General features: G+C 39.8%; 2 protein-coding genes across 2 annotated transcripts; both read right to left on the bottom strand.

The window, feature by feature from the left end:
• Window positions 1-264: 264 nt before the first annotated feature.
• hdac10 (histone deacetylase 10) lies at window positions 265-9,393 on the bottom strand. The gene is made up of 21 exons (XM_069528048.1): window positions 9,250-9,393; window positions 9,074-9,150; window positions 7,711-7,845; window positions 7,516-7,612; window positions 7,284-7,381; window positions 6,384-6,488; window positions 6,233-6,301; window positions 6,031-6,157; window positions 5,575-5,640; window positions 5,424-5,483; window positions 4,941-5,030; window positions 4,666-4,772; window positions 4,509-4,576; window positions 2,690-2,906; window positions 2,499-2,589; window positions 2,283-2,368; window positions 2,082-2,138; window positions 1,904-1,985; window positions 1,384-1,572; window positions 1,087-1,246; window positions 265-990 (listed from the first exon to the last, which is right to left on the bottom strand). The coding sequence occupies exons 2-21, from the start codon at window positions 9,130-9,132 to the stop codon at window positions 953-955; spliced, it is 2,001 nt and encodes a 666-aa protein (XP_069384149.1). The 5' UTR covers window positions 9,133-9,150; window positions 9,250-9,393; the 3' UTR covers window positions 265-952.
• Window positions 9,394-10,403: 1,010 nt separating this feature from the next.
• Window positions 10,404-17,508, bottom strand: aplnr2 (apelin receptor 2). The gene is made up of 2 exons (XM_020078718.2): window positions 13,234-17,508; window positions 10,404-12,470 (listed from the first exon to the last, which is right to left on the bottom strand). Exon 2 carries the CDS (start codon window positions 12,277-12,279, stop codon window positions 10,810-10,812), a length of 1,470 nt encoding a protein of 489 aa, XP_019934277.2. The 5' UTR covers window positions 12,280-12,470; window positions 13,234-17,508; the 3' UTR covers window positions 10,404-10,809.
• Between the last annotated feature and the right edge of the window lie 62 nt (window positions 17,509-17,570).

Genomic DNA, 17,570 nt, shown 5'->3' with positions numbered 1-17,570 from the left:
CTTGGCATGTAGGTAATAAAAACTGTACTTGTATTTGTTTAAAAGCCAAGTATATTTACTCAGTTACTACAAGGTTGAACTACGTGTGGTATTTCCATTTTATGTTACTTTAACCTTCTGCTCCACTATATTTCAATTGGAAATACTGTAGTTTTGTAGATATAGATTATATACATAAGTGATCAGTTTACAGAGCATATTCATGTGTTGTAAAGTCTTAAAATCACTCATTTCACTTTTGAGAAAAAAAAGTACTGAAATCGATTTCCAAAGGTCTTCATATATTTATTTTTCCAGTGGGCAGTAATATCACTTATCAACATTTTCTGTATGTGGTTTTAGCTAAACCCATCCAGGAAATCCCCCTCTGTTGTTTGTTTATTCATTGTGCAGTGTGTGTAAACCCACATGGAATTATTTTTACATCCTCATATTTTTATCTAAAACAGTTTAGCAGCTAAGTAGCAGTCCTGAGTCTGTTACATAAAGTGGAGGAGATCAGGTAAAGACGTGCACAGTAGACGATAGAATGAATTACTTATTTTTCACCTGGCTTATCCATTCCATTAATTTACCTATCTTATGCTACTTAAGCAAATGATAATGTAATGAGAACATTAGAGATCATTATTCTATAATTCTGTCCATGGATTAATGGAGCTGGTAAATAATCAGTCTGTTTTTAATTTCAGGAATCTGTGATCGAATATATTCACAAACACATTAGAGATGGAGTTGCAGATAGGAAAAAAGAATCACCTTGTACTTTTCATCTCATCAGAATTCATCAGTGTTTGTCCAATTTTCTCAAATGTTACTAGAAAACATTTGAGAGCTTTCAAACTGGGTTGTTGTCATGTTTGTAATGCAGGTATCAAAAGCCCTCTCAGTATATGAATTATATCAATCATGGGATTCACAATGTTTTCATTAATTAAAAAGAAGAGCAGGATCAGCTTTGGTCCTCAGCATCTCTTCCTTTGTCTTGAGCTGTTTTTTGGAAACAGAAACTCAAGTTAATACAGAACAGGTAACTTTAAAAGCTCAGTGTGTTTCATATTTATGATGTTGTTGCTGTGGACTCGCCTGTGTTCTGCAGGAGTTTCCACTCTGCCTTCAGCCTGTCTCTCAGTTTCTCCACAGACTCCACATCCTCTGATAGAGGGGCCAGGAGTGGCCCTAAAGAGGGAGCAGGGTTCCCGAGGAGGGAGGAGACAGTGGGTCCGACACATTCCTTCTCATTGTCCTAGAAGAAGAACAAAATACATCACCCTGCGGCTTAAATTAACCCAGAAATAAATCCAGAGATAACAACGTACACTTCAACACCAGTGAAGAATGAGTTGGCATTTGCAAGACTTTTATGAACCCCTGTGTTCTTACCTGCATGAGCACCAGTGTGTGTCCTTGTGCGAGGCCCTGCAGCAGACCTGTTAGTTGTTGCCACGCGCTGTCACACAGTCCGCTGTCAGACATCCGAACCAACACAACCAGACTGGGGTCGTACTCGTAACCCAAAGGCAGGAGGAGACCCATCACAACCTGTATGAATCCTGATACGTCACTGAAGCCCTGGAGGACGACAAATACAAGTGGGATGTTTTTCCATTAGCAATTTAAAAAAAAAAACCATTCTGTCACACTGAGTGTGGATACCTGCTCGAGCAGACAGGTTCAGGCAAACATTTTACATGAGTTTTTTTTAATTACACCGCACATGTCTGTAATTAGGGAAGAAAAGTAATAATAATGTCTGTTAGAGACAGATTAACAAAAACTCAGTGCTGCTTACATTAAATGCATTGCAGAAAAAAATACTGAATTAGCATTCAGTGCAGAAGTACACACATACAGAAAATATGGAGTGACAAATCACAATACACAGTAGTACACAGTACAATACCTTCTTGAGATGCACAGGAATGTAATATCTGCTTTTACTTTCCTCTGACTCCTTGTTGCTGAATTGCAACACAAGTGTTTTCCTACAGACAGAAAAAAAATGTTGTTTAAATGTTGTTTGTGCTTTTGCAACATCATTTACCAAAAGAGGCACAAGTTTGATCACAAATAATATTTACCCATCTTCAGTGACTTGACTCGGAACGTTCCAATCTCCGACACACACAACCAAAACCCTGCAGCAAGAGAAAACAGAATCAAGTCAGAATACATTTTGGCAATAAAATCTCATTTAATAAAAAAACTCTCAGCATTTCTAAGACAGAATCTCTTTTAAAACACAGTCATTGTATGCACAGTTAAGATCCACATGTTTATACCGGTTCCTGAGTGCAGATGCAGCATGCTGGATAACACACATCGTTGCCATGGAGATTTCAGGGACCAGCGCCAGGCCACTGCAGATCTGAGAAGCAGTAATTAAATATAAATGATGCCTGCAGCTCATGTACGCAGGTCAGCACAGCAACAACGATGTATTTACAAACAGATCACATCACATCATTCAAAGAGACAAACCATTATCAGGACTTTACCTCATTCTTCTCCATTCTTTCTACCAGGTTAATAAGTCTGGAGAGGGTCGAGAGAGCATCTCCGTCATCTGCTTCTTTTAGGAAATTCTCCCTTATTGAGGCAAAACAACCAAGTGAATAACAAGAAATACATTTTAACAACTACAAGTCATGTTGACTACAGAGGCTCAGGAACAACCGCAGCTCCGTACTTGAGTTTGTTGACTATAAATGGGTCGAGATCCTCTGATAGAGTGAAGGGATGACATCTGTCTGGGCAGGCGACAGCATCAGGGAGAACTACAGCAGCACGAACAGCAGGAGCGAAGCGTTTGACAGGCTCCGGCCACTCGGTCTCGTCATCACTATACTCGTCTTCGTCTGCCAGTTTTAAGTGCTTGGTGCTGATGTCAGAGGTGGGCAGATCAGCTGGAGGAAAGAGGGATGCATGTTAGACGTCATCAGTCATGTCACCAAACTACAGCATAAAAAGTACAACTAATCATTACGCATTAACGTCCCCAAGAAAGTCATCCTACCAAAAAATGGAGACATTTCACATATCACTATGGACCTCTTTATAGAAACCATGGGAAAACTAACTGCAGCTGTTAACCACATAAAAAACTGTATGAAAAACACAACAATGACATAACACAACTCTCCTCTTACACCCTCTCTCTTTTTTCTTTGTTATAAAATCAAGACTCACAAGAACTGGACAGACTTCCACAAACTTGGTGAATAGATGTGGTAGTGGTCACGAAAATGTATCGTGGATCAGTGATATCATGGATTTTCCACTTTTTGTGACATTGTGAGATAGGGGGTTATATTATAGAGGCGTAGTTCAACATTTAATTTTATTTCTCAGTAAATAATTCATGGATCTTGATGAAAAACAATCAGGCATTTTTATGGGACTTATTTATGAATGTGTTTAATTTGGAGTAGATCCAAATAAAAATCTAGTGAATTAAAAAGTGGTTTCATAAGGAGACTGTTGGTCAATGTATGCACTCTACTGAGTGACATTGTAATTAGCGTTATAATAACGAAGTTTATCGTTTTTTTCATCCCTTTTCTTTTTCAGGGTTGGTGGTTTCTTTCCGTTAGACAGTATTCACATCAAGAGAGAGAGCACTTGGCTCATCTACATCAACTGGCCGACTGGTACCCCCTCGCTGAGAGCAAACAAAGCCCGCTCAGCGAAGTCGCGACTCTTCTCTGTTTTGGCACCTCAGTGGTGGAACAAACTCCTGACCAATGTCAGGACAGTGGAATCGCTCCCCATCTTCCGCAAAAGACTCAAGACTCATTTGTTCAGACTTAAACATCCCTATGGGCAGTCCTAATATCACATTCACAGGGACATGAATCACAGTGACTTTGACCTTTGCAAGCAACAAAATCTAATCAGTTCATCTTTGAGTCCAAGTGAATGTTTGTACCAAATTTGAAGACATTCCCTCAAGCTGATCTTCAGATAGCATGTTAAAAAAAAACATAAACATACTTTGTGAAGCCACCGTGATCTTGACCTTTGACCTTTAGCTACCAAGATCAATTGAGTTCATCCTTGAGTCCAAGTGAATATTTGTACAAAAGGAAATTCCCTCAAGGCATTATTGAGATACTGCATTCATGGGAATGAGACGGACGGACGGACAACCTGAAATCATAATGCCTTTGCCACCTGCTGTCCACAAAAAGCCCGACACAGCCTCAACATCACTTGAATCTTCCAGGGCTGAAGACTACATGTAAAAAAATGTTGAGGTGTGGTGTCAGAAAGCAATGAATTGAAATGAGTTCACCAGAAGTCCATGGCTGCTCCTCATCTCTGCTTCAGGCCACAACTCAAACTCACATTATTAGAATTGCATTGTTGGTAACAGAGGTACTCTGGTTCTACTGCACTGTTTTGATCCCTTTGAAAAAGTTACAGTGTAACTATGACACATGTTATAAAATAGCCACTTGAAGTTGGTGAAGCGCTGTAGCTCTTAAATAATGATGTGGAAGTTATACCTGCATGTTTGAGGCAGGACCAGTACTGCCTGTGAGCCGAACGGACACAGTGAAGGGACTCGAGTGCACTGAAAAGAGAAAAATAACTTTGCTACTGTTGTAAAACACACACAAGATATTGTTTGACCTCTAAATTCGACTGACAGACAGTAAATACCTTCTACAGGGACCTTCGAGCTTCACGGGTCGAGGTGCAGGATCTCCGAGCAGCGTTTGAACAGTTTGACACACAGACTGGGCGAGGGAAGTCAAGTTGTAGCCTCCCTGGAAAACAATTCTTTTGTTAAGCACACAAGTTACATATGTAGCAGTACGAAACATCATGTGAATATGTACCAACAGATTACACGCACTGTAATTAAGTGCTATTTGGATACAGTGCATGCGTTCATCTTAAGAATGTTGTGTGTAGCCCGACATAAACAAACTGACCTCCAGCACAGCACACAACTTGCCTCCAGCGAGGTTCATGAGAAGGTGAGTGAGGTGGGCAAAGATGTCCGGGGTGGCACACATTTCCCCCTGAAAATAAAGACAGTCACTGAATTCAGTTCATCACATCACAGTGGTAGTAAAACACGAGACACTGTTTTACAAAACACTACATTGGTGATAAGACACCAGTGCAAAGGTGCACAGAATGCCTCATAAATTCATCCACTATCTGTATCCTGTAAGGGTCATGAGCGGGGATGCTGGATTGGGTACAGCCTAGGCAGCTTGCCAGCATGTCACAAGGCAAACATGCAGACAAACTTTCACACCTACAGTTAATCTGGACTGTGAGAGGAAACTGGAGTACCTGCGGAAAAACCAATCAGGAGAAGATGCAAACAAAGTACATTCTTAGATTCCTGGAGAAATTCCACATACACATAAAAAAAGGTTTTAAGAATAGTCATTTATATTCAGTACCTCTGGGTCACCAATGGCTGAGTCGAAGCCGGCACACACCAACACCAAGTCTGGGCAAAACTGTGACAAAGAAAAATAAACTCAGATAAAAAAACACTTCTAACACGTTAGACTGTTCATCTGTTAACAAAGTGTGAATCCTTCGTCTCACCTCGTATGCAACCGGCAAGAGGAGATGACAGAAGACTGAAAGATAGTCACTATTCTGCATTTCCACCTGAAAATAATATTATGGGATCTGTTATAAAATAAGTATGCATGTAAACCATCAGTGCTAAAAGGACAGTAAGAAAGAAATTGAAAACAGCACTAAGTAAGTATATCAAATCAATGGATTAAATGATCAACAAAGGTGAAAAATAAATGTTAATTTAATTTATTTATTAAATTAAATTATTTTTGTGGCATGTTTAGAAAAATACTAATAATATTACGGTAGATTTGATCTTAAAGAGCACAAATTCCATTATATATATTTTTTTTTTTCAATCATAGTCTTCATAATCAACACAAAACTAGGGTCTAACATTAAGGAGGCAGCTTTTGTCCAAAGAAAATTAAAAAAAGAAAAATGTATTGACTTAACAATAATTTTGTGGTTACTCACCTTGTTCCATGGTACGTTTATAGTGAATCCAGCTCCTTTCTCTTTGCCGACACTGTCAAAGTCGGATTCTCTGAGTTTAGGCCAGAAGTTCTGATGCTCGTAGCGGTGCCATGAGAAGTAGAGCACACTGAGACAAAATGGACCATGAAGAATTCATTGTGTCAGAAGACATTTCAGCTCTCGTCAGTTAGCAAAGACTCACCTGGGATCATCTTCAAAACAGTACTGCACCCCTTGACCATGATGCACATCCCAGTCCACTATCAACACCCTGAAAAAACAAGAAGAGGTAAACAAATACATGGAGACAGAACTAATATGGTGTTACCAGAATAAAAAAAAAGTCTTGTTACCTTTTAACTCCATATTGTTGCTTTGCATATTGAGCTGCTATGGCCACATTGTTGAACACACAGAAACCATTGGCAGCACTGCGCATACTGTGGTGTCCTGGAGGTCTGGGACGGAGAAATCATATACGTCATGATTCACATCACGTTTTTTCCCCTAAATTAAGAATTGTGCGACGTAATTACTGAAAACCTATGACTGTCAAACATTGTATGGATATAAAAAAAATGTAAAAGAAGCTGAATTCAGAACTTGTGAAGCAGTAGACACATATTTGTCATATGTATGGTTTGCTATTTTAGTTCAGATTTATTTAACAAACCTTTCAAAGAATGAGCACAACCCCTAAAATGTTGAGATGACAAATTAACTTTAGCCTGTTATATTATTAAATTACTGGTTGGTTTTGTTTTAATAATTACCCCCTGAATAATTGACTCAAGTGGTTTTGTATTTGTCTTAATACATTTTTGAATTACATAATAATGCTAAGATTTATATTGTATTATATGGACAGGGCTCTTTTAAAGTATTTATTCATTCTTGAAGGAGTAACTCTCACTGACGTTTTTTCTTCCCCCAGGATTTCTCTGGGTAACTGGCTAAAAATATTTCAATGTGAACCATCTCCTCTGTATTTGTTTAATTCATTAGTAAATATGGATGATGCACAAAGTATCGACAGATTTGCAAACATTTTTTGATGGCGAGCCAGTCACTTGTTTATTTATTTGTCCCCGATAAATTTCTTCCCCATCCCTAACCCTCCTGGTGGTGACAAATTCTACAACACAACACAATCAGAGGTAATAATCCTCACAAAGCAGATACTACAACACACTCAGTTTAGCATGAGAGCACTTATCAGGACTGCTGTGTCTAACTGGTTTAAACAGCCTCACCTGACCAGAGCCATGCCATTCCTCACCTTCCCTGTCATCACACTGTCCACCAGTTGCAGTGCAGCTCCTGCAGCCAGCATGGCACAGTGATAGATGTTCTACGACAGTTTGTGAGAAAGGGAGGAAATAAGTCAGGACTCAGGAGTGTTTTTTCACCACGACCTGAAAAGAATTCCTCTAACCACCAATGAATTAACAACATATGAGGAATATGAATATGTGTGGGACTAACTGGGTGGAAGTAGACATCTCCATATTGAAGGGTAAAGTCCTTCAGTTCCTCCAGAGTCATGTAAGGGGTCTTCTTCACTGCCTCCAAATATTCCTCACTGTTGGCGTCAGAAAAGTACATGAAGCTGAATGATGTGAGGTATTTATCTCACCTCTGTAAACCAGGTGTGAGGTCTTTCTCAATATCATATCTGACCTGTGAACCAGCAGAATGTCTGCATCCGTTGCCTTGCGGACAGGTACGGAGACACACCGATCAGCCAGGCCGCTCTTAACCAAAGCTTCATGACTCACAGTTAAACGCTCGGGTACTTCGATCTTACACATTGGACTGTAGAGAGAAAAATATTTTAATCACTTCACAGATAGAGTTTTGTCTTCTCGTGTGCATGTGAAGGGACAATTGGATTTGTTCCTGGGCATGAAATAGTGAGGTTTAAATAAATGTTTTATTAATTTCATGTTTCATGCACAAACTGTACATAAACAAGCATTTTACAAACATTGAGATCTAACATCTGACACACTGACCCTCAAATGATCGCTCATCCTCACCCACTTTTGGATGTTAAAGAAGGATTTAAGAAGATGCAATCTGCAGTTCAGTTGAAACATTTTTTTCACAATAGATGTTCAGTGCAAACCACAAACTCTTTTGTGATCTCACATCTTGAAAAGTAGATGTTACACTGGAAATAAATACTGGACATGAGCTTGATTTAGTTCTGCTTGTTTGCTTAAAGTGCACACAATCCATACGACACAAACACAGGCAGAGCAGAAGTTTAGAATTATACAAATAAAACTTCAGATGGAACATTTGTGGATAAATTGCAGTGGCACAGTATAATGCATGAGGGTAAATAACTGTGTTATGTATGAGGACATTTGAAATAAATTTACAGTATGTGCATATGTAGACTGTTAAGTGCATAGGCAGGCATGGTATGTTCAATAAAAAATTGGAATATATTATGAATGGTATAATTCCAACGTAATATACTATATAATGTAGAAGGATTAATACATGTATAAATTAACGATAGAACATAAAATGTAACATGAATGCAAAATAGATAAAGTGTATCCATCCATTGAATTTATTAACGGTGTTAAAACACTGATGTGTAGCCAGATTCATAGATCTGGAGTCGAACATGTGTTGGATGAAGCAGCCACAGCAGAGAGGAAATCAAAGAGCTCAATCACAGCGCACATTAATAATGGAACCGCAGGAAAAAGACGATAGAGAGAAACTAGAGACAGGAGAAGAATGAGATCATTTCACGGTCATCGTGGGGAGATTTAACGTCATACATCCGGGGAACACAAACCAGAGACTGTGTATAAAATATAAACCTAAAAATATCAACACCACTGCTGGAACACCGGAAGTAACGTCAAGTGCCCCTCACTCAGGGGCCGCACTGGCAACAATAAGCTGCAACTATAGTTCCTACAATAACTAATTCCAGGGAATGCGTAAAAAGAGCCGATAAATACCAGTTCACCCTCGTCATGCTTCTTACACTCATACACTAGTGTCGGTGTGTACTCACTCAACCCAGAGCAGTTTGTATTTGGTCATCTCCTCATCGTAAATCAACGCTGTTCCCATCTCCAGCACTTCTCAAAGCTGCATCACATGTAAAGAATGTGCAAGAGCAAACACACGGACATGAAAACTACATGTGTCCAATAACAGAGAGACGAGAGTGAGGATCCTGCAACTTACCGACCACAGACTGTAAATGAAGAGGCTCACACACACACACACACACAGTGCCACACTCTTCTATCTGCAGCAGAAGCTGATGGACTCAGACTTCATGTCAACTTTGCAGAGGGGGCGTGAATATCATGCATGCAGCGTTATTGGCTAATGTACCCGTCAATCAAAAGCTTCCGGAAACGAAACACACAAACACTTCTTGCAATACCGCCACCATCTGGACTAAGTGTGGAACAAGAGATTATGCAGAAAAATAAAATAAATGAATAAGTACAATCTACATCCTGTCAGCCAAATCATTGTCTCCTATGAACTTAATAATGTCACAGTAAGTCTTGCCTGCTGTCTGAGACCTGTCAATGAAAAATCATGGTGTTTTGCCTTCACGATTGAAAGAGGAGATTTCTCTTGATATCATATTTTCAATGAAGTAGTGCACGTTCTACACATGCACTCGTGAATGCTAGGGCAGAGGATGTCACACCTTGTTAAGCCTTAAGACAAATTGTGATTTGTGACTATGGGCTATACAAATAAAAATTGATTGATTGATGTTTAACTGTTTCTGGCCGGCTACAGTGTGGGCATTTTCTAATTGGGTGCTTGCCTATTTATGCAGTGTATGGTTCTCAAACAAATGATGAGGCTTTCTTCACTTTGTTTCCAGTCCACCCTCCTCCCCACACCAACATGTCTTTGTAAATGATATAGATGTCTTCTTGTTTCATTAATGTCCCAGGACTCCTGCCTCTTTGGTTGTGCATATACCCTAATACATGTCTTTGCATCTGTTTTGCTTAATGGAATTTGTAGTTTTACTTTCTGTATTCTAAGTGATTGTTTGGCTAGAATATCCACCTGCTCATTTCCCTCCACACCAACATGAGAAGGAACTCAAAGGAAGTGTGTGAGTATACCCTTAACTCTCCATATTGATTAGTGTAAACAGGCAGGTAACAGACATGATGAGGGTTGTCGGAGATAATTTGAGTTTAGAAACCTTATGTTTATATGTTAAAAAACAATCCCTTTCCATTCATATTTTTTATTCATTGAAATTGTATCATCATGTGCAGAGATGAAATGATTGGTCGACTGATCACTTTGTATCCTCCTTTTTCATATAATACAGAAAAGTCAAAAGACTAATGTGAGTTTATAGGACTTATTTTAATGAGAAAACCACAATAAAAACTGTTCAGCACATTTCAATAAACAAATAATAAAAATATAAAAACAGGGCGTCTTTCCCGTGGGAAAGAACTGGAGGAGGAAAGGGTTTATGAACTCATGCTCATGTGATCAATGTTTATTTATTTGAACATTTTATCTTTTGAGAATATTGACATTTGACATAGTTTCTCCCACAGTCTGAGTCTGGCCCACTTTCATTGTGGATTGTGAACTGTCAAGTGTCAAAATTAATTAAATGTTTCACATACAATGTTACTTAGCAGCAACATGTCTGGATGTCCTCACACTTCAAGGGGAAAGTAGATTTAAGTGGACTGACTTTTTCATTTATAAGCTGTTATCTTTTCGGACGTTCAGCCATTGTTCCTCTCACCCTTCGGCCAGCATGACACCCACCTCCTCCACCACTTCCTCCTCTGTCCTGTCTGCTGTTTCCTCCTGTGTTCTTGTCGGAAAAGCTGAGCTCCTCTCCTCTTTCTCCTCCTGTCCTTCATCCCTTTTTCCCTCCTCTCCCTCTGCTCCCCTTTTCTTTGCCCTGCACAACATAAGAATAACGCCTTTGCACCTCTTCCTGAATGATGGGTCGCAGGCAGCATAGAGGAGAGGGTTCAGGCAGGAGTTGAGGTAAGCTAAACAGGTGACGTAGGGGTGAGCAGCCAGCAGAATCTGATCTAAAGAGCAGGAGTATGGGACAAAACCAAACTCCAGAAGCATGGATACTGTTTTATTAACATGCAGAGGCAGCCAGCACAGGAAGAAAGCCAGCACTAATGTAACAATGACCCGGAGAAGTCTGCGTTGGCGTCTACGGTCAGGACGAGGGCCCCGTCCAAAATGTCTGCTGAGGAGCTGGGCCAGTGAGCAATAGCAGACCAGTAAGATGATAAGTGGGAGCAGGAAGCCAATTAGAGTGGATTTCAGACTCAAGGCAGCGGTCCACCACATCTCTGCCCTCTCTTTTTCTGCCTCGTCCAGCTCGGCTCCAGTCAGAATCGAGTAATCCATCTGGCAAGAGAGGAACATGGGTACAGAGTCAGCCGGCTCTACCTGCCAATCGTCCTCAGATTCATTTTCAAGCTCCACCTCCCTGACGGAGCGCAGCAGCAAACCCGGAAGTGCCAACACCCCCGCTAGCACCCACACCCCACCGAGGACCCACAATGCCCTGCTGGTGCAGCTCTGTGGGGCATGGTGGCTGGAGTGTCTGCGTCCAGTTAGGACCCAGTACCGCTCCACACTGAGCATGCTCAGGCTGAACACGCTGGCATACATGTTGAGAGCAGTGAGGAAGCTGCTGATTTGGCAGAGGGGTTTCCCAAAAGGCCAGTGGTAGCCCATAGCTGTGTAGACGGCCCACAGAGGGAGAGTCACAAGGAAGCAAAGGTCAGCGAGAGCTAAGCTGGCAATCAGAGAGTCTGTCAGCGAGCGAGACGGACGAGGGATGGAGGGAGGAGAGGAGGAGGAGTTGGAGGAGTCAGACGAGGGTCTGTAGTTTCGTTCTGAGGATAATCCACTGCTTTCTTTGTTTTTCTGAAGAAAACACTTGTGCTGAACTCTGCCTGCTGTGTTAGTGCTCTGTTGACTGCTTCTGAAAAAGCTGCTGCAGCAGAACTTTCCAACCCCAGTTTGGTGTTTATCTCCGGTCCTCGTTCTCCTCCCCTCAGCTCGGTCCAGGTAGACCCAGAGCACCAGGCTGTTGCCGAGGCAACCAACCAGGAAGGCGAGCAGGTAGACGGACGGGATGATGTAGAGGGAGGGAGACCAGTCTGTGTAGTCGCAGTATAGGAGGGAAGGGGGCGATGCAGAGGGGTAGTCGGCATCTGACATCTGTCTATCCATCTCCTGTGTTTCTATATGAAATGATTTGCCATAAACATCAGTGGAGGTTCCAGTACTTTACTGATGAGTAAATTTTAGAAGCAAAGAACTCCTGTGATGGTTGAACTGTTTCAGGTGGCCTTGGTTCTAGTTGGGGATTTGGTCGGTCAACTCCTTTCTTTCACCTTCTTCTGTACGTTGCCTCAAATGTCCTGAAAATACATTGAAACACTGTTAGATTAATACACCTTTGCAGCAGGAACAGATACTAAAAACTTTAGCTTTATAAATACAGATTTGTTTAAGAGTTTAGTTTAGAACCTGCAAACAACATACATTGAACTGTATTTCCCCTTGTGTGGTAGGATATGTATTTTAATTTATCATATCCATTTATTCATTTGATTTTTTTTTTTCTTAGTTTGGCTTTTTCCCTAGCTCAGAGCTTATCATTACAAATGTCTCACTGTGCTGCATTGTGTCTGTATAATGTGAATGCCTGTAAATAATATTTACGATAAAGTAGTTAAAAAAGACTGCAAAATACCATCCAACATGATTTGAGCTGATTTGAAACCATTTAAAATGTGAAAACACTTCCTGTGACTATGTTGTGCCTCACTGTCACCTTAAATAATTGTTAAAGAAGAATCTTCTGCACAGATTATTGATAAAGGATGGCTGTATTTCTGGTTTGTGGAAAGAATAATTTATTCAATAAGCCTCAGTTTATTACAACACAGATCTGTTAACGGAGAGAGCAAATTATAAGTCTGGGTCACTCGAAGCCATGTTAGGATTGTTGCTATCATTTAAAAAACCTCAGGTTGTATGAATAAAGAGCACAATTTCACTAGTGTTATCAAATCTCATGCAAAGGCAGAAACAGAAAAAGGTCTGAGAAGAACTATGAAGTTACATGACTGAAGTTTTGTCCTCAATGTGAGTCCTGAGAGCATTTATAATGACACTTACCTCAGGCTGCTTCATCAGCTTTGATGAGATCCTCTCTGATATTCTTCTGACTGTGTGATGATCATTGGGAAGTAAGAGTCCACCTCAGTCCTCTCATCCTGTCTTCTCACATGTCCCTTTCTCTCTGTGTCTTCTCCTTTTCTTCTCTCTACATCGGCACTGTGTCAGCTCCAGAAGGTGTGTCTTCTCCTTTAGTCTGCACGAGCACACACACGTACATGCACACTCACACACGCACGCACACACGCAGGCACACACACAGAGAGAATCCTCCTTTCTCAAACCAGACCACCCCAGCAGAGTTACGAGACCTGCAAACACCCCCTCCGACCCACTCAACATAAACATACACCTCGGGAGAGACACAATAAGCCCCCCTCCCACAAATGCACACAACCTCGAGACATGCAAACAGACACACAAACAGCCCCCCCACCACCACCATCCAATTCTCGGGGCTGCTCATTTTCTCCATGCACAGACACAAACACATCCAATTGTACATTCAGTACACGAATGAGTGCAAACGTAAACACACTCTTTGTGTTTGGTGTTTCACATGTTTAAACACATGTTCAAATGTTACAGCCCACATGAGCACAAACAACTAACAGCCCTCACATTCACAGCCTGAGCACAATATCAACATAGAGGAGTGGTTGTGTGAGCGGCAACTTTCATGAATATATTCAAAAAGACATTCAAATCATTGATCTGTCCACATCCAGTGTGAAAAGAAAAGTTTCAGATTAAAGTAGATACTAACTCACAGCTGTGTTAACTCGCTGCAACTTCACAGAGATAGACATCAGTTACATGACAAATGACTGTCAGGTTCAACATTCAACATTATTCGGGCTAACAACAGGCGTTTATTGAAAATGAAGATCGATAGAATCCAAGAGGAAAGAAAATTTGGGATGCAAAACTTTTTATTTGTTATTTTGGAGAAGAATTAAGAATGAAGAAAACCATTTACTGTATAATTATGTCTGGGGAATACAAACGATTTTGGAACTTTTAAATTAAATCTGTCTTTATGTGAAAGTGGAAAAAAAATCAATTATGATCCTGAGTGATATTTACAGCACTGGTAGCAGTGGTGGAAAGTACATTTACTCAAGTACTGTTCTTAACTACAACTTAACCAACAAGTACTTGCAACTAAATACTTAAACTCATTTCAGTGGAAAACATACTTTCCCCTTCTCTATGCATTGGTCTAACAGCTTTAGCAACTAGTTTATTTTTATAAATACAGACATTAACTATAATAAGCATATAAAAATACCATGCCTTCTATTTGTAAGTATAAGGTAATATATTTGGTGAATTATACTAGAGCGTATAAACTAGTACAATTACAACTACCTCTATACCAGCCAGAGATGACATTACAATACTGCGACTTTTGCTTGTAATCAAGTTTTTTTCATTATGTAATTGCAACTTTTACTGCAGTAAAATGTCAGAATATTTCCTCCACTACTTTTTGATATAGTTATCATCCTGCTGAAAGATAGTATATCAGTTTAGAAACTTTAAGATTAGAGGATCGTTTGTATTCAGTGGTTTATTGTTTCATTTGCCCGGCACAGACTTTGTTAGCTTACTTGATTTATATATGTGACACTGCATTTTGCAAATGCAGGCAATAATAGTCATAGAGCGAGGGCTGACATCAAAGTCATCAGAGTAGGCCTAATTATTTTTATACATAGATTATATAATATCCAGGTCATGTTGTCTTAATGATCGACCGAAACAAAGATTTAAATAACGGGTAAAAACATGTATTAGTTGTATTATTCAAACATCATTCTCTCACACATATGCTGCATTTCTTCATTAGGAATAGAAAGAGTTGTTAATGTAACTTGGTTTCCAGATAGATCATAATAATGAGTCCCCAAATCTTGTATTTAAATTGATACAGCTTATATTCTATAACTTAAATCATACTTAACAAACCTGCTAATGTTCTTTGCTTCCCTCTTGATTACACTCTCAAACAATCTCAGTTTTGCCCTTGGCAGCAGCATCTCTTTACTCACCTCCACTGTGACTGTTTTTCTGTTTTAAAAGATCTTAAATAATGTACTACTATACCAAACATTATCTCTGTTTTTAAATTATGCTAAACTTGGTGGATGTCTACACCCCTTAAACCTCACCTTTAATGATGATAGTAAAAGAAACATATTGACATTAAAGTTCTGTCTCTCGACCACAGTGTTGTCTTCTAAGATGGATGGACAGATACTGTAGGTCAACATGGGGTTATGGTGTAAACAGTGGAGATGGTTCAGTTAGTGAACAGGAAGTGTTTGTTTCCACAGGGGTAGAGGTCACACTGTTGTTATGGAAACAGATGTTTCTAAAGGCAATCGTCCTTTCTCTCGCTGAAACACACTGAGAAGGAAAGAAAGAAAGAATAAATACTAAAGAGAAAAGCAGTCTGAGCATCACAGTGGGAAAACAACAGGGGGAGAAATGCAAAGTGTAACACAACAGGGTCTGAGCAGCGGAGCTGCACATAGTAACGTAAGACAGGACAGACTTTGAAAGACCATTTGCAGACTGATGATCTTCACATTGGACAGAATGGTGTCCACATTAATTTTTACAGACTCTACATGCATTCTTTTTTAAGCAGCTTTTAAACTGACCTCATCCAACATGCATGTTATTCTTTTATCAGCACAAATTAACTGACTTATCCAAAATCATCTCATGGTTTGTTTTCTATTAAATATCATGGAGTTCTCTAGTGTGTCATTGCAAAAAAGACTTTGTTTAAACATTATAACTGCAATGATTATTAATTTGTATATATATTATCCCCTCTCTGTATTTGTTCTGTTATAGTGATATATGTCAAACTTTCTCTTTTATATATAACCTGTATTGAAGATTTTGTATGTCTTTGTGGCGGCGGGTTCCGGAACACCAGCCGCCAACAGTACGTGTGGACGTGTGTGGGTCCAGAGACCCCAGTATATGTGGGTGCCTGTTAAGGCGTGTAAACAGAATAAAGGATTGTAAAAACGCCAGTCTCTCCTCCCGTATTTTCCCAGAGTGGGCCGAGTACTCCCACAGTGGCACCTGAACAGACCCACACACGTCCACATGTACTGTTGGCGGGTTGTCTTCCAGAACCCAGCCTACTGCAAGAGAGACCAGAACCAGGTTCCCAGCATGCTCTTATTGATTGACTGATTACCTGATTCTGCACAGCTGTCCGAACACCGGCTGAGCCCCTCCTCCCTGTCGTCCAGCAGTTGGCACCCTAACCACACCACGCTGCCACAGTCTTGTGTTTTATTTTTTTTGTAAATTTTTTATTTTATTTTGTATTTTGTATTTATGGGAACTAAACTAGACCTAACGAAACTAAACCAAACTATAGTTTTATCAATTTGACAAAGTTTATTAAGTGAGGAATTAAAATACAAGAAGATGACACTTCAAAGGAAACTACTCAAAAGGTTATTATAGAGAATTTTTGGAGCCTTTTTACTGAATGTCTGCATCTGCATTGGAAACAAGATATTTTTAAAAGTCAGGTTCACAACAGTACTTTCACTGATTCCATCATTTTATGTCTACATTACTATGTTGTTAACATTGATTTTGATTCACCTTCTAGTCTCCTTGATGCATCAAGTCGACATTAAAACTCTTCTGCTTAAAGGTCCAGTGTGTAAGATTTAGGTGAAAGGGATCTATTGGCAGAAATTGAAAATAAAACAATCCTGGTAAAAAGATCACTAGGATTATTTTATTTTCAATTTGTGTTTCATCTAAATTGTATGAATCAGGGGTTTTTTGCCCTGGAATCGACTCTTTATATTTACATCGGGAGCGGGTCCTCAATACGGAGGCCACCATGTTTTTTTACACTAGTCCAAACTGAGCAAACCATATTACTGTAGATACTGACATTAAAGGTCCAGTGTGTATGATTTAGGTGAAAGGGATCTATTGGCAGACATTTATTGTAGAATAATTCTCATGATGTTTTCACTAGTTAATTTCATCTAAATTATATGAACTGTAGTTTTCTTTACCCTAGAAAAGGCCCTTTATATTTAAATACTTAAATATTGACATCGAGGGGACCCTCTCTACGGAGGCCGCCATCATTTTTACATTAGTCTAGACTGGACAAACTAAACACCATTTGAGTTTTTATGACAACTGAAGTCCACCACAGATTCTCTTTCATGTTTGGAAGGGGAAGGTGAGGTGAGCTGTATTTAGCTGCAACATGCAATTTCACCACTAGATGTCCCTAAATTCTACACACTGAACCTTTAATTGTCATCGTGCAGAGC

Source organism: Paralichthys olivaceus, chromosome 7, assembly GCF_024713975.1.
Source record: "Paralichthys olivaceus isolate ysfri-2021 chromosome 7, ASM2471397v2, whole genome shotgun sequence".
Taxonomy (NCBI): domain Eukaryota; kingdom Metazoa; phylum Chordata; class Actinopteri; order Pleuronectiformes; family Paralichthyidae; genus Paralichthys; species Paralichthys olivaceus.
The sequence above is the reverse complement of the archived record's forward strand: the minus strand, read 5'-3'. Positions and strand labels throughout refer to the sequence as shown.

Bases quoted from the DNA above. Each gene is read 5' to 3' on its own strand.
- hdac10 (XM_069528048.1), bottom strand. From the start codon at position 9,132: ATGGGAACAGCGTTGATTTACGATGAGGAGATGACCAAATACAAACTG. The intron at 2,369-2,498 runs GTAAAGTCCTGA...ACTGCTTCTCAG, and splicing joins AAAGAATGGAGAAGAATGAG to ATCTGCAGTGGCCTGGCGCT. The intron at 1,573-1,903 runs GTATTGTACTGT...GTCGTCCTCCAG, and splicing joins TTCCTGTGCATCTCAAGAAG to GGCTTCAGTGACGTATCAGG.
- aplnr2 (XM_020078718.2), bottom strand. From the start codon at position 12,279: ATGGATAGACAGATGTCAGATGCCGACTACCCCTCTGCATCGCCCCCT.